Source organism: Telmatherina bonti (assembly GCF_933228915.1).
Source record: "Telmatherina bonti genome assembly, chromosome: 17".
Classification (NCBI taxonomy): domain Eukaryota; kingdom Metazoa; phylum Chordata; class Actinopteri; order Atheriniformes; family Telmatherinidae; genus Telmatherina; species Telmatherina bonti.
Window position 1 is genome coordinate 3,715,860 of NC_136615.1, and position 23,390 is coordinate 3,739,249.

The 23,390-nt window shown below is 50.5% G+C and overlaps 1 protein-coding gene across 1 annotated transcript in view; it reads left to right on the top strand.

Moving 5' to 3' along the window:
* The first annotated feature begins 1,509 nt into the window (after positions 1 to 1,509).
* The window catches only part of xrcc4 (X-ray repair complementing defective repair in Chinese hamster cells 4), a 104,235-nt gene continuing 82,354 nt past the window's right edge, over positions 1,510 to 23,390 (top strand). Inside the window, exons 1-3 of the mRNA XM_079256204.1 lie at positions 1,510 to 1,635; positions 5,310 to 5,453; positions 5,526 to 5,716. Of these exons, the coding sequence (XP_079112330.1) occupies positions 5,312 to 5,453; positions 5,526 to 5,716 (333 nt within the window). The 5' untranslated portion in view covers positions 1,510 to 1,635; positions 5,310 to 5,311. The remainder of the gene's footprint in view (positions 1,636 to 5,309; positions 5,454 to 5,525; positions 5,717 to 23,390) is intronic.

Sequence of the window (23,390 nt, forward strand, 5' to 3'; positions counted from 1 at the left end):
CCCAGTTTGTGAGACTGAAAGGTTGTGTGTCTGAGATGGAGGTCAGCAGCACTGGTGCACCACAAGGAACTGTACTCTGGCCATTCCTCTTCACTCTGTACACCTCAGACTTCCAGTACAACTCTGAGTCCTGTCATCTGCAGAAATACTCTGATGACTCTGCAGTTGTGGGGTGTATCAGGGATGGACAAGAAGCAGAGTACAGAGAACTGGTCAGTCAGTTTGTTAAATGGTGCGGTGACAATCATCTCATATTAAATAGTAGCAAAACAAAAGAGATGATTGTTGACTTCAGGAGGAAGAAGAATAAACAAAGCACTGTTTCCATCCTGGGAGAGGAGGTGGAGGTGGTGGAGGAATACAAGTATCTTGGAGTTCAGCTGGACAACAAACTGGACTGGAAATGCAACACTGACTACATCTACAAGAAAGGTCAGAGCAGACTGTACTTCTTAAGGAAGCTGAGATGGTTTAACGTCTGCACCAAGATGTTGCATATCTTCTAGAAGTCTGTTGTGGAGAGTGCAGTCAGCTTTGCAGCATCTGCTGGGGTAGTAGCATCAGAACCAGAGACTTGAAGAGAATCAACAAACTGATCCAGAAAGCTGCTTCTGTGCTTGGAGTAACTCTGGAGCCGCTGGAGCTGATTGTCCAAAGAAGAATGCTGCACAAGCTGATGAAGATGATGGAGGATTCTTCACACCCTCTCCACAACACAGTGATGAAACAACAAAGTGTGTTCAGTGAGAGGCTTCTTCAGGTCCCATGTAAGACTGAAAGATACAGAAGATCATTCCTGCCAGCAGCCATCAGCCTCCGGAACAAGACCTCCTCTAGTTATTATTATTATATACTGCAATACTGAATTTCCCTTTGGGATTAATAAAGTACTTTTAATTTCACACACACACACACACACACACACATATATATATATATATATATATATATATATATATATATATATATATATAATGTACTGTTACTTCTGAGTGCTATATTTTATTATTAAACCTACATAAAATGAAACATCCTGGGTCTAATGTCTTGCTGTTCTGTATACAGCAAAATTTGGATTGTCTTCATTAAATCTTACTCCAAGGTTTTTGGAAAGTTAGCAGCCCTTGTGTACCAGGAAATGTCCCTCAGCAGTCTAAACCTATCGCAACATAACTAAGGGATAGTTAGATAGCTAGTGATCCCTAACTATTGGACTTATCAAAATATTTTAACTTAAAAGCACGTTGTTTTTTAATGTTTTACAGTGATCTGTATCATAACAATATCTCTGCCCTTTGTAACAAACCAAACTGTGAGGAAAAACAGGTAAAAATCCGTGGAGTTCTTGTCGTGGTTGGACCTACACCTTACAAATAAATGCATTGGAGGCGCATGGAGACCCATCCAAGATGGCGGCGCGATGAGACGTCAGCTCCTATAGGCGGCGTGATACAATGCAGCGTCTACGTATATATGATGTCTATGTTTCTAACAGTTGATGACGTCAGGACGTCCTCGCCTGTGATGACGCCATGACGTCTACTCCTGTTGATGTTTCTAACAGCTGATGATCAGAAGCTTAAAGCTGGGATTTTCCAGAAGAAGACTCCGTGGGGCGACAACGCGAACCTTCAGGTAAAACACGGACATGCTCAGTCAGGTGCACGCGCGCAAGTTTCTCTCCTCATGACGCACGTGCTGCTGTTGCTCTGCGTGTTTACATTAGCTGGTTAGCCTAGCCGCTAGCTGAAGCTGCCTCAGCTTGGAGCTGCTGGGACAAGGCTGTCATGACCCCCCCCCCCCCCCCCCACACACACACACACACACCTCCCTCCCCAAGCAGGAAATGGGGGGGGGGGGGTTATTGCTTTTATTCGTCTCTTCGGTTTGAACTTTGTTAGCTTTTAACTGAGCATGCGCACACATGAGTTTTAGCAATAAAGGGGGTCTGCCAGGTATACCCCCCCCCCCCCCCCAGAGACTCTGTCTGCCAGTTCTACTCATGGTTCTACTATTAGACCCCTCTGCTCCTTCAGCAGGTTTCGGGTGATTCTCAGTTCTCCCCCTTCCCCCTTCCACTTAGCCCTATCCCTCCGTAATCCTGTGGGGGGGAAGGGGTATCCCAATTCTCCTTTGGACAAAGGCTAAGGGGGAGGGGGAGGGCTACACACCCCTTAAAGTGAAGATTTTCCAGGACCACACTTCATTGAAGTAGAGATAGAAGCATACGGCTGCCAGTTACTAGTTCCTGTCCAGCGCGTTCACCGGTAACATGTCTACCAATGCTGAAAAAGAGGTTTACACATTTATGTATTTTCAGCATTAAAATACGATTCAATAACAAGACTGAAATTACGGCGTTTTATTTTACGATGGTGTGTTCTGCTCTGTGAAAGTTTGCTACAGTTAGCACAAGAGGCTAGCATTTGCTGAACTGCTGGTTTGATATATGAACACATAAAACCACTGTGGCTGTTTTCTTTCAGGGACAATCATCTATATGTTGCAGCATTTCCTTTACTTCTGTGCTCACTGCTAAATTGTATCATATGTTCTAACCAGGGACACCAGAACACACGAGGGCACTTATCCGCTACAGAGCAGAAAAAGAGGAGTTGTTCTTGTACTAATTTCTGTTAAAAAGCCTCTATTAAGTTATAATTACATAAAGAAGTTACACGTGCAATTCCCATGTTGTGAATACAATGTCTGCAAAACAACGTTCAAGGGACAGTAGTTCCCGTTTATGCAGTTTACACAGCATTAACATTTTTATACAATTACTGCTACAGTCTGTATTTATATCTACTTAAAAAAAAAAAAAAAAGAAAATCAAGCTATGCATATGTATCTCATAGACAACTTGTATCTGACCCTTGTAATGGAGCGCATTGGGCTGATGAAAACAAACAAAACATTTCTACTTTCGATACAGAACATTCATAAAAGCGGTGTGGTTGGAAGGAAAGGTGACTGGCCAACAAGCAGACAAGAAATGGGAGATATACTGATTGGCCAGACAACAGAAAGTAGCACGGCTGACGACATCTTGGAAAACAATCACTCGTCGCCTCTGATTGCGTAGCAGCTGGAGTGCCGCAGCTTGATGACGTCGTCACGGTGGAGTGGTGTCCCACTTCTTAAGCCTGTTCCATCCTCCACGAGACGCAAGAACTGAGTTCTTGAGGCTGCAAGAACAAGAAAAAACGTCTTGTTCAGCAGGTCCATACATACTACACAAGAAGCAGGTCTGCAGCGGGGTCACTGCGGGGGGGGGGGGGGGGGGGGGGGCGTCTTTTTGCTCAAGATAACTTAAAAGGTTACGGAGGGATTTTATAAATATTTCAAGAGTTGTTGCAAGTGTGAAAATGAAGAACTGATTAAATTCTGGAGGTGATCCGGATCACCGTTTGGATCCAGGAATGTTTTAAAAGGATTCTTAAACATAGTGCTTGGTGGAGGTCTCCGCTCTCCCAGTTTCTAGTTTCATATTTAACGAGCAGCTTCGTCCACGGCAGGGCGGGTCGTGCACGCGGCTGGGTTCGAGTGTTTTATTGCCACATGTAAAAATGTTCCTAATTTCTCACCACCTCGATCAGCTGTTTTATTAAAACAATCCGTTTTTCCGGCAGCAGGAAACACACGGAAGCAGCAACTCCGCTTCCTGCTTTCTCCGTGTTAACCACGCCCACCTCACATGTCCGACCAATCACACGATACTTCTCGCAGCCCTTCAAGAAAAAAGTTCTGCAGCCCGGTGTGTCAAGAAGTGTCCTCAGCTGGAGGGGGAGGGGTAGGGGGAAGGTAAGGGAGAGGGGGATTGCTCGGGCTAGGGCTCCATTTGGTCTCCCTGTAGAACTGGATCCATCCCAGACCAGCTGCTGTCAAGCAGGTTCCATCAGGTTCCTGTAGGACGAATGGAGAACCAGACCAGGATCAGCTCGTCATCATGACTAAGAAGCTGATCACTGATGGATCAGTTTCTGGTCTGACGTCCAGCATTCTGGTCTTTGGTCCTCTGGATTATTTGAGGTCTGAATAAGTACGGGTCTGGATCCAGGTCCAGGTCCAAGATCAAGATCAAGGTTTCTGTCCTCAGGCTCCATGTGAAACTAAAGAAGAGACATTTGTCACCTTTTTAAAGTGTCTCCATGATGGACATTTCAGTCTAATTTATTTTAATATGAAAGTCCAGAAGGACAGAAATAATCATTCATTTTCTACAAACCCCTTCATTCATGTTGTATTGATTCTCTCTGATCGCCAACAGAGGAAGCTCCGCCCTCTGTCCTGCAGGCTGCGTCTGATTGGTCAGCTGCTAGGGCTAGTGATACTGAGCAGTAAAGGTGGGCGTGGCTTTCTTCTCATAAACGTGCACAACCTGGAGAAGATGACCAATCACTGAGTCCCTCCCCCGGGCCGTCACTAGCAGAACCTGCAGAACCTGTAGAACGTGGAGAACCTACAGAACCTGCAGAACGTGGAGAACCTACAGAACCTGGAGAACCTGCAGAACGTGGAGAACCTACAGAACCTGCAGAACCTGCAGAACGTGGAGAACCTACAGAACCTGTAGAACCTACAGAACCTGCAGAACGTGGAGAACCTACAGAACCTGCAGAAAACGGGAGCAGAGCAAAGTAACGGTTAAAAATGTGTGGGGGCGTGCAAACCTCCGCCAAGGCCTTTAAAAGGTTCCTGGATCCAAACGGTGATCCGGATCTCTACCAAAATGAAATCAGTTCTTCCTTCTCACGTTTCCAGTCCAGAAAATGTCATGAGAATCGGTCCAGAACGTTTTGATTAATCTTGAACACAAACAGATGAAGCCGGTAAAACATGGCGTCCTTGGCGGAGGCCTTGACCCGACTTGCTTCCTGTCTTATTGAAGTGTTTACGGGAACTTCCTGATGTTCTACAGACGTTAAAACGTCGTTGGTTCAAATCCTGAAAAAAATCTTCTTACCATGAAAAACAACCTGGATGTGAATCTGAGCTGAAGATTTATCTGTTTTCTCATAAATGTAATCATGGAACAAATAAACATGAAAAGAAAAGCGAACTTCAGGGGCCCCCGGGGGCCACTTTACCCAGATCACATCTACACCTGCAGGTCTGTCAGAAAAACGACCTGACGTCTGACCAGAGATGGAATCTCTCCGCGGAGCACGTCCCAGCTGGTCTGAAAGTGGCGTTTTTATCCATCATGTTGCTATGGCAACATAGAGGACCCTCTAACATCTGCATAAAAAAGAAAAGTTCCCTTTCCGTCTCTCAACACGCGTGTTACATGTTCTGTGTGTCTGCAGGGATGCACACGTACGTGCGTGAAATTCACTTGTCCTCAGAGTGTGACTCCGCCTACTTCCTGCGTGTGGACTGGGAGGGGCGGAGCCTTAGCTCGGGCTTCCAGCTGCTGCTGACGGATGGACAGGAAGCGTGGCGAGGAGAAGGTAAATGTCCAGGTGCAGCGCTTGGTCTGGGTTCCGATGGACGTCTGATGTTTCCTGGTGGTCTGCTTGCAGTGGGCAAGGCGGTGGTGAGTGCCGAGGCCGAGGAGCTGGAGATGCAGCGGGACCAGTATGTCCAGGATCTCCAGCGGTTGCTGACTGGAGCAGAAGACTCCGCCTCCTACAGCTTCACACTGGATCCTCATCCTGCGCAGACTGGCCGAACTGTGACGCTGACGTACGAGAAGATGCAGAAGGACATCTCGGTGAGTTCAGAGGCGAGAGCATGACTCAGCTGAGTTATCCTGCCCTGTCAGCACGCAAAGTCCTGGTTGTCATAGCGATGGTTGTGACAGAATCATACAGGAAGTGAGTCGCTGCTGCGGTCAGGAGTTAGCAAAGTCAGCAACGTTGCCCTTCCTCAGCGCGAACATTCCTCCGTCACGTTACGAATCCTCACAGGAGGCTTCATGTGGCGCTGGGTCTTTAATACGATCACACACACCTGCCTTACTCACCAGGTGTTCCACACCTGCCTTACTCACCAGGTGTTCCACACCTGCCTTATTTACCTAACCAGGTGTTCCACACCTGCCTTACTTACCAGGTGATCCACACCTGCCTTACTTACCAGGTGATCCACACCTGCCTTACTTACCAGGTGTTCCACACCTGCCTTACTTACCAGGTGATCCACACCTGCCTTACTCACCAGGTGTTCCACACCTGCCTTACTCACCAGGTGATCCACACCTGCCTTACTTACCAGGTGATCCACACCTGCCTTACTCACCAGGTGATCCACACCTGCCTTACTTACCTAACCAGGTGTTCCACACCTGTTTTACTTACCAAACCAGGTGTTCCACACCTGTTTTACTTACCAAACCAGGTGTTCCACACCTCCCTTACTCACCAGGTGTTCCACACCTGCCTTACTTACCTAACCAGGTGTTCCACACCTGCCTTACTCACCAGGTGTTCCACACCTGCCTTACTTACCAGGTGATCCACACCTGCCTTACTCACCAGGTGTTCCACACCTGCCTTACTCACCAGGTGATCCACACCTGCCTTACTCACCAGGTGATCCACACCTGCCTTACTCACCAGGTGTTCCACACCTGCCTTACTTACCAAACCAGGTGTTCCACACCTGTTTTACTTACCAAACCAGGTGTTCCACACCTGCCTTACTCACCAGGTGATCCACACCTGCCTTACTCACCAGGTGTTCCACACCTGCCTTACTTACCAAACCAGGTGTTCCACACCTGTTTTACTTACCAAACCAGGTGTTCCACACCTGTTTTACTTACAAGACCAGGTGTTCCACACCTGCTTTACTTACCAGACCAGGTGATCCACACCTGCCTTACTCACCAGGTGTTCCACACCTGCCTTACTTACCAAACCAGGTGTTCCACACCTGTTTTACTTACCAAACCAGGTGTTCCACAACTGCCTTACTTACCAAACCAGGTGTTCCACACCTGTTTTACTTACCAGACCAGGTGTTCCATACCTGCTTTACTTACCAGACCAGGTGTTCCACACCTGCCTTACTTACCAGGCAATCCACACCTGCCTTACTTACCAGGTGATCCACACCTGCCTTACCTCCCAGGTGATCCACACCTGCCTTACTTACCAGGTGTTCCACACCTGCCTTACTTACCAGGTGATCCACACCTGCCTTACTCACCAGGTGTTCCACACCTGCCTTACTCACCAGGTGATCCACACCTGCCTTACTCACCAGGTGATCCACACCTGCCTTACTCACCAGGTGATCCACACCTGCCTTACTCACCAGGTGATCCACACCTGCCTTACTCACCAGGTGATCCACACCTGCCTTACTTACGAGGTGATCCACACCTGCCTTACTCACCAGGTGTTCCACACCTGCCTTACTCACCAGGTGTTCCACACCTGCCTTACTCACCAGGTGTTCCACACCTGCCTTACTTACCAGGTGATCCACACCTGCCTTACTTACCTAACCAGGTGTTCCACACCTGCCTTACTTACCAAACCAGGTGTTCCACACCTGCCTTACTTACCTAACCAGGTGTTCCACACCTGCCTTACTCACCAGGTGTTCCACACCTGCCTTACTCACCAGGTGTTCCACACCTGCCTTACTCACCAGGTGTTCCACACCTGCCTTACTTACCAGGTGTTCCACACCTGCCTTACTTACCTAACCAGGTGTTCCACACCTGCCTTACTTACCAAACCAGGTGTTCCACACCTGCCTTACTTACCAGGTGTTCCACACCTGCCTTACTTACCTAACCAGGTGTTCCACACCTGCCTTACTTACCTAACCAGGTGTTCCACACCTGTTTTACTTACCAGACCAGGTGTTCCACACCTGCTTTACTTACCAGACCAGGTGTTCCACACCTGCTTTACTTACCAGACCAGGTGTTCCACACCTGCTTTACTTACCAGACCAGGTGTTCCACACCTGCCTTACTTACCAAACCAGGTGTTCCACACCTGCCTTACTTACCAAACCAGGTGTTCCACACCTGCCTTACTTACCAAACCAGGTGTTCCACACCTCCCTTACTCACCAGGTGTTCCACACCTGCCTTACTTACCTAACCAGGTGTTCCACACCTGCCTTACTTACCGAACCAGGTGATCCACACCTGCCTTACTCACCAGGTGATCCACACCTGCCTTACTCACCAGGTGTTCCACACCTGCCTTACTTACCAAACCAGGTGTTCCACACCTGTTTTACTTACCAAACCAGGTGTTCCACACCTGCCTTACTCACCAGGTGATCCACACCTGCCTTACTCACCAGGTGTTCCACACCTGCCTTACTTACCAAACCAGGTGTTCCACACCTGTTTTACTTACCAAACCAGGTGTTCCACACCTGCCTTACTCACCAGGTGATCCACACCTGCCGTACTCACCAGGTGATCCACACCTGCCTTACCTCCCAGGTGATCCACACCTGCCTTACTCACCAGGTGTTCCACACCTGCCTTACTCACCAGGTGATCCACACCTGCCTTACTCACCAGGTGATCCACACCTGCCTTACTTACCAAACCAGGTATTCCACACCTGTTTTACTTACCAAACCAGGTGTTCCACACCTGCCTTACTCACCAGGTGATCCACACCTGCCTTACTCACCAGGTGATCCACACCTGCCGTACTCACCAGGTGATCCACACCTGCCTTACCTCCCAGGTGATCCACACCTGCCTTACTCACCAGGTGTTCCACACCTGCCTTACTCACCAGGTGATCCACACCTGCCTTACTCACCAGGTGATCCACACCTGCCTTACTTACCAAAGCAGGTGTTCCACACCTGTTTTACTTACCAAACCAGGTGTTCCACACCTGCCTTACTCACCAGGTGATCCACACCTGCCTTACTCACCAGGTGATCAACACCTGCCTTACCTCCCAGGTGATCCACACCTGCCTTACTCACCAGGTGTTCCACACCTGCCTTACTCACCAGGTGATCCACACCTGCCTTACTCACCAGGTGATCCACACCTGCCTTACTCACCAGGTGTTCCACACCTGCCTTACTTACCAAACCAGGTGTTCCACACCTGTTTTACTTACCAAACCAGGTGTTCCACACCTGCCTTACTTACCTAACCAGGTGTTCCACACCTGTTTTACTTACCAGACCAGGTGTTCCATACCTGCTTTACTTACCAGACCAGGTGTTCCATACCTGCTTTACTTACCAGACCAGGTGTTCCACAACTGCCTTACTCACCAGGTGTTCCACACCTGCCTTACTTACCAGGTGATCCACACCTGCCTTACCTCCCAGGTGATCCACACCTGCCTTACTTACCAGGTGTTCCACACCTGCCTTACTTACCAGGTGATCCACACCTGCCTTACTCACCAGGTGTTCCACACCTGCCTTACTCACCAGGTGTTCCACACCTGCCTTACTCACCAGGTGATCCACACCTGCCTTACTTACGAGGTGTTCCACACCTGCCTTACTCACCAGGTGTTCCACACCTGCCTTACTTACCAGGTGTTCCACACCTGCCTTACTTACCTAACCAGGTGTTCCACACCTGCCTTACTTACCAAACCAGGTGTTCCACACCTGCCTTACTTACCTAACCAGGTGTTCCACACCTGCCTTACTTACCTAACCAGGTGTTCCACACCTGCCTTACTTACCTAACCAGGTGTTCCACACCTGCCTTACTCACCAGGTGTTCCACACCTGCCTTACTTACCAGGTGATCCACACCTGCCTTACTCACCAGGTGTTCCACACCTGCCTTACTTACCAAACCAGGTGTTCCACACCTGTTTCACTTACCAGACCAGGTGTTCCACACCTGCTTTACTTACCAGACCAGGTGATCCACACCTGCCTTACTCACCAGGTGTTCCACACCTGCCTTACTTACCAGGTGATCCACACCTGCCTTACTTACCAGGTGATCCACACCTGCCTTACTTACCAGGTGTTCCACACCTGCCTTACTTACCAGGTGATCCACCCCTGCCTTACTCACCAGGTGTTCCACACCTGCCTTACTCACCAGGTGTTCCACACCTGCCTTACTTACCAGGTGATCCACACCTGCCTTACTCACCAGGTTTTCCACACCTCCCTTACTTACCAGGTGATCCACACCTGCCTTACTTACCAGGTGATCCACACCTGCCTTACTCACCAGGTGTTCCACACCTGCCTTACTCACCAGGTGTTCCACACCTGCCTCACTCACCAGGTGTTCAACACCTGCCTTACTCACCAGGTGATCCACACCTGCCTTACTCACCAGGTGTTCCACACCTGCCTTACTCACCAGGTGATCCACACCTGCCTTACTCACCAGGTGATCAACACCTGCCTTACTCACCAGGTGATCCACACCTGCCTTACTCACCAGGTGTTCCACACCTGCCTTACTTACCTAACCAGGTGTTCCACACCTGCCTTACTTACCTAACCAGGTGTTCCTTACCTGTTTTACTTACCAGACCAGGTGTTCCACACCTGCTTTACTTACCAGACCAGGTGTTCCACACCTGCCTTACTTACCAAACCAGGTGTTCCACACCTGTTTTACTTACCAGACCAGGTGTTCCACACCTGCTTTACTTACCAGACCAGGTGTTCCACACCTGCTTTACTTACCAGACCAGGTGTTCCACACCTGCCTGCCTTACCAAACCAGGTGTTCCACACCTGTTTTACTTACCAGACCAGGTGTTCCACACCTGCCTTACTTACCAGGTGTTCCACACCTGCCTTACTCACCAGGTGTTCCACACCTGCCTTACTTACCAGGTGTTCCACACCTGCCTTACTTACCTAACCAGGTGTTCCACACCTGCCTTACTTACCAAACCAGGTGTTCCACACCTGCCTTACTTACCAATCCAGGTGTTCCACACCTGCCTTACTTACCTAACCAGGTGTTCCACACATGCCTTACTCACCAGGTGATCCACACCTGCCTTTCTCACCAGGTGATCCACACCTGCCTTACTTACCAGGTGATCCACACCTGCCTTACTCACCAGGTGATCCACACCTGCCTTACTCACCAGGTGTTCCACACCTGCCTTACTTACCAGGTGATCCACACCTGCCTTACTCACCAGGTGATCCACACTTGCCTTACTTACCTAACCAGGTGTTCCACACCTGTTTTACTTACCAAACCAGGTGTTCCACACCTGTTTCACTTACCAAACCAGGTGTTCAACACCTCCCTTACTCACCAGGTGTTCCACACCTGCCTTACTTACCTAACCAGGTGTTCCACACCTGCCTTACTCACCAGGTGTTCCACACCTGCCTTACTTACCAAACCAGGTGTTCCACACCTGTTTTACTTACCAAACCAGGTGTTCCACACCTGCCTTACTCACCAGGTGATCCACACCTGCCTTACTCACCAGGTGATCCACACCTGCCTTACCTCCCAGGTAATCCACACCTGCCTTACTCACCAGGTGTTCCACACCTGCCTTACTCACCAGGTGATCCACACCTGCCTTACTCACCAGGTGATCCACACCTGCCTTACTCACCAGGTGTTCCACACCTGCCTTACTTACCAAACCAGGTGTTCCACACCTGTTTTACTTACCAGGTGATCCACACCTGCCTTACTCACCAGGTGTTCCACACCTGCCTTACTCACCAGGTGATCCACACCTGCCTTACTCAACAGGTGATCCACACCTGCCTTACTCACCAGGTGATCCACACCTGCCTTACCTTCCAGGTGATCCACACCTGCCTTACTCACCAGGTGTTCCACACCTGCCTTACTCACCAGGTGTTCCACACCTGCCTTACTCACCAGGTGATCCACACCTGCCTTACTCACCAGGTGATCCACACCTGCCTTACTCACCAGGTGTTCCACACCTGCCTTACTTACCAAACCAGGTGTTCCACACCTGTTTTACTTACCAAACCAGGTGTTCCACACCTGCCTTACTCACCAGGTGATCCACACCTGCCTTACTTACCAAACCAGGTGTTCCACACCTGTTTTACTTACCAAACCAGGTGTTCCACACCTGCCTTACTTACCGAACCAGGTGTTCCACACCTGTTTTACTTACCAGACCAGGTGTTCCATACCTGCTTTACTTACCAGACCAGGTGTTCCACACCTGCCTTTCTTACCAGGCAATCCACACCTGCCTTACTCACCAGGTGTTACACACCTGCCTTACTTACCAGGTGATCCACACCTGCCTTACCTCGCAGGTGATCCACACCTCCCTTACTTACCAGGTGTTCCACACCTGCCTTACTTACCAGGTGATCCACACCTGCCTTACTCACCAGGTGTTCCACACCTGCCTTACTCACCAGGTGTTCCACACCTGCCTTACTCACCAGGTGTTCCACACCTGCCTTACTCACCAGGTTATCCACACCTGCCTTACTTACGAGGTGATCCACACCTGCCTTACTCACCAGGTGTTCCACACCTGCCTTACTTACCAGGTGTTCCACACCTGCCTTACTTACCTAACCAGGTGTTCCACGCCTGCCTTACTTACCAAACCAGGTGTTCCACACCTGCCTTACTTACCTAACCAGGTGTTCCACACCTGCCTTACTTACCTAACCAGGTGTTCCACACCTGCCTTACTTACCTAACCAGGTGATCCACACCTGCCTTACTCACCAGGTGTTCCACACCTGCCTTACTCACCAGGTGATCCACACCTGCCTTACTCACCAGGTGTTCCACACCTGCCTTACTCACCAGGTGTTCCACACCTGCCTTACTCACCAGGTGATCCACACCTGCCTTACTCACCAGGTGATCCACACCTGCCTTACTTAGCAAACCAGGTGTTCCACACCTGTTTTACTTACCAGACCAGGTGTTCCACACCTGCTTTACTTACCAGACCAGGTGTTCCACACCGGCCTTACTCACCAGGTGTTCCACACCTGCCTTACTTACCTAACCAGGTGTTCCACACCTGCCTTACTTACCAAACCAGGTGTTCCACACCTATTTTACTTACCAGACCAGGTGTTCCACACCTGCTTTATTTACCAGACCAGGTGTTCCACACCTGCCTTATTTACCAGGTGATCCACACCTGCCTTACTCACCAGGTGTTCCACACCTGCCTTACTTACCAGGTGATCCACATCTGCCTTACTTACCAGGTGATCCACACCTGCCTTACTTACCAGGTGTTCCACACCTGCCTTACTTACCAGGTGATCCACCCCTGCCTTACTCACCAGGTGTTCCACACCTGCCTTACTCACCAGGTGTTCCACACCTGCCTTACTTACCAGGTGATCCACACCTGCCTTACTCACCAGGTGTTCCACACCTCCCTTACTTACCAGGTGATCCACACCTGCCTTACTTACCAGGTGATCCACACCTGCCTTACTTACCAGGTGTTCCCCACCTGCCTTACTTACCAGGTGATCCACCCCTGCCTTACTCACCAGGTGTTCCACACCTGCCTTACTCACCAGGTGTTCCACACCTGCCTTACTTACCAGGTGATCCACACCTGCCTTACTCACCAGGTGTTCCACACCTGCCTTACTTACCAATCCAGGTGTTCCACACCTGCCTTACTTACCTAACCAGGTGTTACACACCTACCTTACTTACCTAACCAGGTGTTCCACACCTGCCTTACTTACCTAACCAGGTGTTCCACACCTGCCTTACTCACCAGGTGTTCCACACCTGCCTTACTCACCAGGTGATCCACACCTGCCTTACTCACCAGGTGTCCCACACCTGCCTTACTCACCAGGTGTTCCACACCTGCCTTACTCACCAGGTGATCCACACCTGCCTTACTCACCTGGTGATCCACACCTGCCTTACTCACCAGGTGTTCCACACCTGCCTTACTTACCAAACCAGGTGTTCCACACATGTTTTACTTACCAGACCAGGTGTTCCACACCTGCTTTACTTACCAGACCAGGTGTTCCACACCTGCCTTACTCACCAGGTGTTCCACACCTGCCTTACTTACCTAACCAGGTGTTCCACACCTGCCTTACTTACCTAACCAGGTGTTCCACACCTGCCTTACTTACCTAACCAGGTGTTCCACACCTGCCTTACTTACCAAACCAGGTGTTCCACACCTGTTTTACTTACCAGACCAGGTGTTCCACACCTGCTTTATTTACCAAACCAGGTGTTCCACACCTGCCTTACTTACCAGGTGATCCACACCTGCCTTACTCACCAGGTGTTCCACACCTGCTTTACTTACCAGACCAGGTGTTCCACACCTGCCTTACTCACCAGGTGTTCCACACCTGCCTTACTTACCTAACCAGGTGTTCCACACCTGCCTTACTTACCAAACCAGGTGTTCCACACCTATTTTACTTACCAGACCAGGTGTCCCACACCTGCTTTATTTACCAGACCAGGTGTTCCACACCTGCCTTTCTTACCAGGTGATCCACACCTGCCTTACTCACCAGGTGTTCCACACCTGCCCTACTTACCAGGTGATCCACATCTGCCTTACTTACCAGGTGATCCACACCTGCCTTACTTACGAGGTGTTCCACACCTGCCTTACTTACCAGGTGATCCACCCCTGCCTTACTCACCAGGTGTTCCACACCTGCCTTACTCACCAGGTGTTCCACACCTGCCATACTTACCAGGTGATCCACACCTGCCTCACTCACCAGGTGTTCCACACCTCCCTTACTTACCAGGTGTTCCACACCTGCCTTACTCACCAATCCAGGTGTTCCACACCTGCCTTACTTACCTAACCAGGTGTTCCACACCTACCTTACTTACCTAACCAGGTGTTCCACACCTGCCTTACTTACCTAACCAGGTGTTCCACACCTGCCTTACTTACCAGGTGTTCCAAACCTGCCTTACTCACCAGGTGATCCACACCTGCCTTACTCACCAGGTGTTCCACACCTGCCTTACTCACCAGGTGTTCCACACCTGCCTTACTCACCAGGTGATCCACACCTGCCTTACTCACCAGGTGTTCCACACCTGCCTTACTTACCAAACCAGGTGTTCCACACCTGTTTTACTTACCAGACCAGGTGTTCCACACCTGCTTTACTTACCAGACCAGGTGTTCCACACCTGCCTTACTCACCAGGTGTTCCACACCTGCCTTACTTACCTAACCAGGTGTTCCACACCTGCCTTACTTACCTAACGAGGTGTTCCACACCTGCCTTACTTACCAAACCGGGTGTTCCACACCTGTTTTACTTACCAGACCAGGTGTTCCACACCTGCTTTATTTACCAGACCAGGTGTTCCACACCTGCCTTACTTACCAGGTGATCCACACCTGCCTTACTCACCAGGTGTTCCACACCTGCCTTACTTACCAGGTGATCCACACCTGCCTTACTTACCAGGTGATCCACACCTGCCTTACTCACCAGGTGTTCCACACCTGCCTTACTCACCAGGTGTTCCACACCTGCCTTATTTACCAATCCAGGTGTTCCACACCTGCCTTACTTACCTAACCAGGTGTTACACACCTACCTTACTTACCTAACCAGGTGTTCCACAGCTGCCTTACTTACCTAACCAGGTGTTCCACACCTGCCTTACTCACCAGGTGTTCCACACCTGCCTTACTCACCAGGTGTTCCACACCTGCCTCACTCACCAGGTGTTCAACACCTGCCTTACTCACCAGGTGATCCACACCTGCCTTACTCACCAGGTGTTCCACACCTGCCTTACTCACCAGGTGATCCACACCTGCCTTACTCACCAGGTGATCCACACCTGCCTTACTCACCAGGTGATCCACACCTGCCTTACTCACCAGGTGTTCCACACCTGCCTTACTTACCTAACCAGGTGTTCCACACCTGCCTTACTTACCTAACCAGGTGTTCCTTACCTGTTTTACTTACCAGACCAGGTGTTCCACACCTGCTTTACTTACCAGACCAGGTGTTCCACACCTGCCTTACTTACCAAACCAGGTGTTCCACACCTGTTTTACTTACCAGACCAGGTGTTCCACACCTGCTTTACTTACCAGACCAGGTGTTCCACACCTGCTTTACTTACCAGACCAGGTGTTCCACACCTGCCTGCCTTACCAAACCAGGTGTTCCACACCTGTTTTACTTACCAGACCAGGTGTTCCACACCTGCCTTACTTACCAGGTGTTCCACACCTGCCTTACTCACCAGGTGTTCCACACCTGCCTTACTTACCAGGTGTTCCACACCTGCCTTACTTACCTAACCAGGTGTTCCACACCTGCCTTACTTACCAAACCAGGTGTTCCACACCTGCCTTACTTACCAGGTGTTCCACACCTGCCTTACTTACCTAACCAGGTGTTCCACACATGCCTTACTCACCAGGTGATCCACACCTGCCTTTCTCACCAGGTGATCCACACCTGCCTTACTTACCAGGTGATCCACACCTGCCTTACTCACCAGGTGATCCACACCTGCCTTACTCACCAGGTGTTCCACACCTGCCTTACTTACCAGGTGATCCACACCTGCCTTACTCACCAGGTGATCCACACTTGCCTTACTTACCTAACCAGGTGTTCCACACCTGTTTTACTTACCAAACCAGGTGTTCCACACCTGTTTCACTTACCAAACCAGGTGTTCAACACCTCCCTTACTCACCAGGTGTTCCACACCTGCCTTACTTACCTAACCAGGTGTTCCACACCTGCCTTACTCACCAGGTGTTCCACACCTGCCTTACTTACCAAACCAGGTGTTCCACACCTGTTTTACTTACCAAACCAGGTGTTCCACACCTGCCTTACTCACCAGGTGATCCACACCTGCCTTACTCACCAGGTGATCCACACCTGCCTTACCTCCCAGGTAATCCACACCTGCCTTACTCACCAGGTGTTCCACACCTGCCTTACTCACCAGGTGATCCACACCTGCCTTACTCACCAGGTGATCCACACCTGCCTTACTCACCAGGTGTTCCACACCTGCCTTACTTACCAAACCAGGTGTTCCACACCTGTTTTACTTACCAGGTGATCCACACCTGCCTTACTCACCAGGTGTTCCACACCTGCCTTACTCACCAGGTGATCCACACCTGCCTTACTCACCAGGTGATCCACACCTGCCTTACTCACCAGGTGATCCACACCTGCCTTACCTTCCAGGTGATCCACACCTGCCTTACTCACCAGGTGTTCCACACCTGCCTTACTCACCAGGTGATCCACACCTGCCTTACTCACCAGGTGATCCACACCTGCCTTACTCACCAGGTGTTCCACACCTGCCTTACTTACCAAACCAGGTGTTCCACACCTGTTTTACTTACCAAACCAGGTGTTCCACACCTGCCTTACTCACCAGGTGATCCACACCTGCCTTACTTACCAAACCAGGTGTTCCACACCTGTTTTACTTACCAAACCAGGTGTTCCACACCTGCCTTACTTACCGAACCAGGTGTTCCACACCTGTTTTACTTACCAGACCAGGTGTTCCATACCTGCTTTACTTACCAGACCAGGTGTTCCACACCTGCCTTTCTTACCAGGCAATCCACACCTGCCTTACTCACCAGGTGTTACACACCTGCCTTACTTACCAGGTGATCCACACCTGCCTTACCTCGCAGGTGATCCACACCTCCCTTACTTACCAGGTGTTCCACACCTGCCTTACTTACCAGGTGATCCACACCTGCCTTACTCACCAGGTGTTCCACACCTGCCTTACTCACCAGGTGTTCCACACCTGCCTTACTCACCAGGTGTTCCACACCTGCCTTACTCACCAGGTTATCCACACCTGCCTTACTTACGAGGTGATCCACACCTGCCTTACTCACCAGGTGTTCCACACCTGCCTTACTTACCAGGTGTTCCACACCTGCCTTACTTACCTAACCAGGTGTTCCACGCCTGCCTTACTTACCAAACCAGGTGTTCCACACCTGCCTTACTTACCTAACCAGGTGTTCCACACCTGCCTTACTTACCTAACCAGGTGTTCCACACCTGCCTTACTTACCTAACCAGGTGATCCACACCTGCCTTACTCACCAGGTGTTCCACAACTGCCTTACTCACCAGGTGATCCACACCTGCCTTACTCACCAGGTGTTCCACACCTGCCTTACTCACCAGGTGTTCCACACCTGCCTTACTCACCAGGTGATCCACACCTGCCTTACTCACCAGGTGATCCACACCTGCCTTACTTAGCAAACCAGGTGTTCCACACCTGTTTTACTTACCAGACCAGGTGTTCCACACCTGCTTTACTTACCAGACCAGGTGTTCCACACCGGCCTTACTCACCAGGTGTTCCACACCTGCCTTACTTACCTAACCAGGTGTTCCACACCTGCCTTACTTACCAAACCAGGTGTTCCACACCTATTTTACTTACCAGACCAGGTGTTCCACACCTGCTTTATTTACCAGACCAGGTGTTCCACACCTGCCTTATTTACCAGGTGATCCACACCTGCCTTACTCACCAGGTGTTCCACACCTGCCTTACTTACCAGGTGATCCACATCTGCCTTACTTACCAGGTGATCCACACCTGCCTTACTTACCAGGTGTTCCACACCTGCCTTACTTACCAGGTGATCCACCCCTGCCTTACTCACCAGGTGTTCCACACCTGCCTTACTCACCAGGTGTTCCACACCTGCCTTACTTACCAGGTGATCCACACCTGCCTTACTCACCAGGTGTTCCACACCTCCCTTACTTACCAGGTGATCCACACCTGCCTTACTTACCAGGTGATCCACACCTGCCTTACTTACCAGGTGTTCCCCACCTGCCTTACTTACCAGGTGATCCACCCCTGCCTTACTCACCAGGTGTTCCACACCTGCCTTACTCACCAGGTGTTCCACACCTGCCTTACTTACCAGGTGATCCACACCTGCCTTACTCACCAGGTGTTCCACACCTGCCTTACTTACCAATCCAGGTGTTCCACACCTGCCTTACTTACCTAACCAGGTGTTACACACCTACCTTACTTACCTAACCAGGTGTTCCACACCTGCCTTACTTACCTAACCAGGTGTTCCACACCTGCCTTACTCACCAGGTGTTCCACACCTGCCTTACTCACCAGGTGATCCACACCTGCCTTACTCACCAGGTGTCCCACACCTGCCTTACTCACCAGGTGTTCCACACCTGCCTTACTCACCAGGTGATCCACACCTGCCTTACTCACCTGGTGATCCACACCTGCCTTACTCACCAGGTGTTCCACACCTGCCTTACTTACCAAACCAGGTGTTCCACACATGTTTTACTTACCAGACCAGGTGTTCCACACCTGCTTTACTTACCAGACCAGGTGTTCCACACCTGCCTTACTCACCAGGTGTTCCACACCTGCCTTACTTACCTAACCAGGTGTTCCACACCTGCCTTACTTACCTAACCAGGTGTTCCACACCTGCCTTACTTACCAAACCAGGTGTTCCACACCTGTTTTACTTACCAGACCAGGTGTTCCACACCTGCTTTATTTACCAAACCAGGTGTTCCACACCTGCCTTACTTACCAGGTGATCCACACCTGCCTTACTCACCAGGTGTTCCACACCTGCTTTACTTACCAGACCAGGTGTTCCACACCTGCCTTACTCACCAGGTGTTCCACACCTGCCTTACTTACCTAACCAGGTGTTCCACACCTGCCTTACTTACCAAACCAGGTGTTCCACACCTATTTTACTTACCAGACCAGGTGTCCCACACCTGCTTTATTTACCAGACCAGGTGTTCCACACCTGCCTTACTTACCAGGTGATCCACACCTGCCTTACTCACCAGGTGTTCCACACCTGCCCTACTTACCAGGTGATCCACATCTGCCTTACTTACCAGGTGATCCACACCTGCCTTACTTACGAGGTGTTCCACACCTGCCTTACTTACCAGGTGATCCACCCCTGCCTTACTCACCAGGTGTTCCACACCTGCCTTACTCACCAGGTGTTCCACACCTGCCATACTTACCAGGTGATCCACACCTGCCTCACTCACCAGGTGTTCCACACCTCCCTTACTTACCAGGTGTTCCACACCTGCCTTACTCACCAATCCAGGTGTTCCACACCTGCCTTACTTACCTAACCAGGTGTTCCACACCTACCTTACTTACCTAACCAGGTGTTCCACACCTGCCTTACTTACCTAACCAGGTGTTCCACACCTGCCTTACTTACCAGGTGTTCCAAACCTGCCTTACTCACCAGGTGATCCACACCTGCCTTACTCACCAGGTGTTCCACACCTGCCTTACTCACCAGGTGTTCCACACCTGCCTTACTCACCAGGTGTTCCACACCTGCCTTACTTACCAAACCAGGTGTTCCACACCTGTTTTACTTACCAGACCAGGTGTTCCACACCTGCTTTACTTACCAGACCAGGTGTTCCACACCTGCCTTACTCACCAGGTGTTCCACACCTGCCTTACTTACCTAACCAGGTGTTCCACACCTGCCTTACTTACCTAACGAGGTGTTCCACACCTGCCTTACTTACCAAACCGGGTGTTCCACACCTGTTTTACTTACCAGACCAGGTGTTCCACACCTGCTTTATTTACCAGACCAGGTGTTCCACACCTGCCTTACTTACCAGGTGATCCACACCTGCCTTACTCACCAGGTGTTCCACACCTGCCTTACTTACCAGGTGATCCACACCTGCCTTACTTACCAGGTGATCCACACCTGCCTTACTCACCAGGTGTTCCACACCTGCCTTACTCACCAGGTGTTCCACACCTGCCTTATTTACCAATCCAGGTGTTCCACACCTGCCTTACTTACCTAACCAGGTGTTACACACCTACCTTACTTACCTAACCAGGTGTTCCACAGCTGCCTTACTTACCTAACCAGGTGTTCCACACCTGCCTTACTCACCAGGTGTTCCACACCTGCCTTACTCACCAGGTGATCCACACCTGCCTTACTCACCAGGTGTTCCACACCTGCCTTACTCACCAGGTGTTCCACACCTGCCTTACTCACCAGGTGATCCACACCTGCCTTACTCACCAGGTGATCCACACCTGCCTTACTCACCAGGTGTTCCACACCTGCCTTACTTACCAAACCAGGTGTTCCACACCTGTTTTACTTACCAGACCAGGTGTTCCACACCTGCTTTACTTACCAGACCAGGTGTTCCACACCTGCCTTACTCACCAGGTGTTCCACACCTGCCTTACTTACCTAACCAGGTGTTCCACACCTGCCTTACTTACCAAACCAGGTGTTCCACACCTGTTTTACTTACCAGACCAGGTGTTCCACACCTGCTTTATTTACCAGACCAGGTGTTCCACACCTGCCTTACTTACCAGGTGATCCACACCTGCCTTACTCACCAGGTGTTCCACACCTGCCTTACTTACCAGGTGATCCACACCTGCCTTACTTACCAGGTGTTCCACACCTGCCTTACTTACCAGGTGATCCACCCCTGCCTTACTCACCAGGTGTTCCACACCTGCCTTACTCACCAGGTGTTCCACACCTGCCTTACTTACCAGGTGATCCACACCTGCCTTACTCACCAGGTGTTCCACACCTCCCTTACTTACCAGGTGATCCACACCTGCCTTACTTACCAGGTGATCCACACCTGCCTTACTTACCAGGTGATCCACACCTGCCTTACTTACCAGATGATCCACACCTGCCTTACTTACCAGGTGTTCCACACCTGCCTTACTTACCATGTGATCCACCCCTGCCTTACTCACCAGGTGTTCCACACCTGCCTTACTCACCAGGTGTTCCACACCTGCCTTACTCACCAGGTGATCCACACCTGCCTTACTCACCAGGTGTTCCACACCTGCCTTACTTACCTAACCAGGTGTTCCACACCTGCCTTACTTACCTAACCAGGTGTTCCACACCTGCCTTACTTACCTAACCAGGTGTTCCTTACCTGTTTTACTTACCAGACCAGGTGATCCCCACCTGCTTTACTTACCAGACCAGGTGTTCCACACCTGCCTTACTTACCAAACCAGGTGTTCCACACCTGTTTTACTTACCAGACCAGGTGTTCCACACCTGCTTTACTTACCAGACCAGGTGTTCCACACCTGCTTTACTTACCAGACCAGGTGTTCCACACCTGCTTTACTTACCAGACCAGGTGTTCCACACCTGCCTTACTTACCAAACCAGGTGTTCCACACCTGTTTTACTTACCAGACCAGGTGTTCCACACCTGCCTTACTTACCAGGTGTTCCACACCTGCCTTACTCACCAGGTGTTCCACACCTGCCTTACTCACCAGGTGTTCCACACCTGCCTTACTTACCTAACCATGTGTTCCACACCTGCCTTACTTACCTAACCAGGTGTTCCACACCTGCCTTACTTACCAGGTGTTCCACACCTGCCTTACTTACCTAACCAGGTGTTCCACACATGCCTTACTCACCAGGTGATCCACACCTGCCTTACTCAACAAGTGATCCACACCTGCCTTACTTACCAGGTGATCCACACCTGCCTTACTCACCAGGTGATCCACACCTGCCTTACTCACCAGGTGTTCCACACCTGCCTTACTTACCTAACCAGGTGTTCCACACCTGCCTTACTTACCAGGTGATCCACACCTGCCTTACTCACCAGGTGTTCCACACCTGCCTTACTTACCAGGTGATCCACACCTGCCTTACTCACCAGGTGTTCCACACCTCCCTTACTTACCAGGTGATCCACACCTGCCTTACTTACCAGGTGATCCACACCTGCCTTACTTACCAGGTGATCCACACCTGCCTTACTTACCAGATGATCCACACCTGCCTTACTTACCAGGTGTTCCACACCTGCCTTACTTACCATGTGATCCACCCCTGCCTTACTCACCAGGTGTTCCACACCTGCCTTACTCACCAGGTGTTCCACACCTGCCTTACTCACCAGGTGATCCACACCTGCCTTACTCACCAGGTGTTCCACACCTGCCTTACTTACCTAACCAGGTGTTCCACACCTGCCTTACTTACCTAACCAGGTGTTCCACACCTGCCTTACTTACCTAACCAGGTGTTCCTTACCTGTTTTACTTACCAGACCAGGTGATCCCCACCTGCTTTACTTACCAGACCAGGTGTTCCACACCTGCCTTACTTACCAAACCAGGTGTTCCACACCTGTTTTACTTACCAGACCAGGTGTTCCACACCTGCTTTACTTACCAGACCAGGTGTTCCACACCTGCTTTACTTACCAGACCAGGTGTTCCACACCTGCTTTACTTACCAGACCAGGTGTTCCACACCTGCCTTACTTACCAAACCAGGTGTTCCACACCTGTTTTACTTACCAGACCAGGTGTTCCACACCTGCCTTACTTACCAGGTGTTCCACACCTGCCT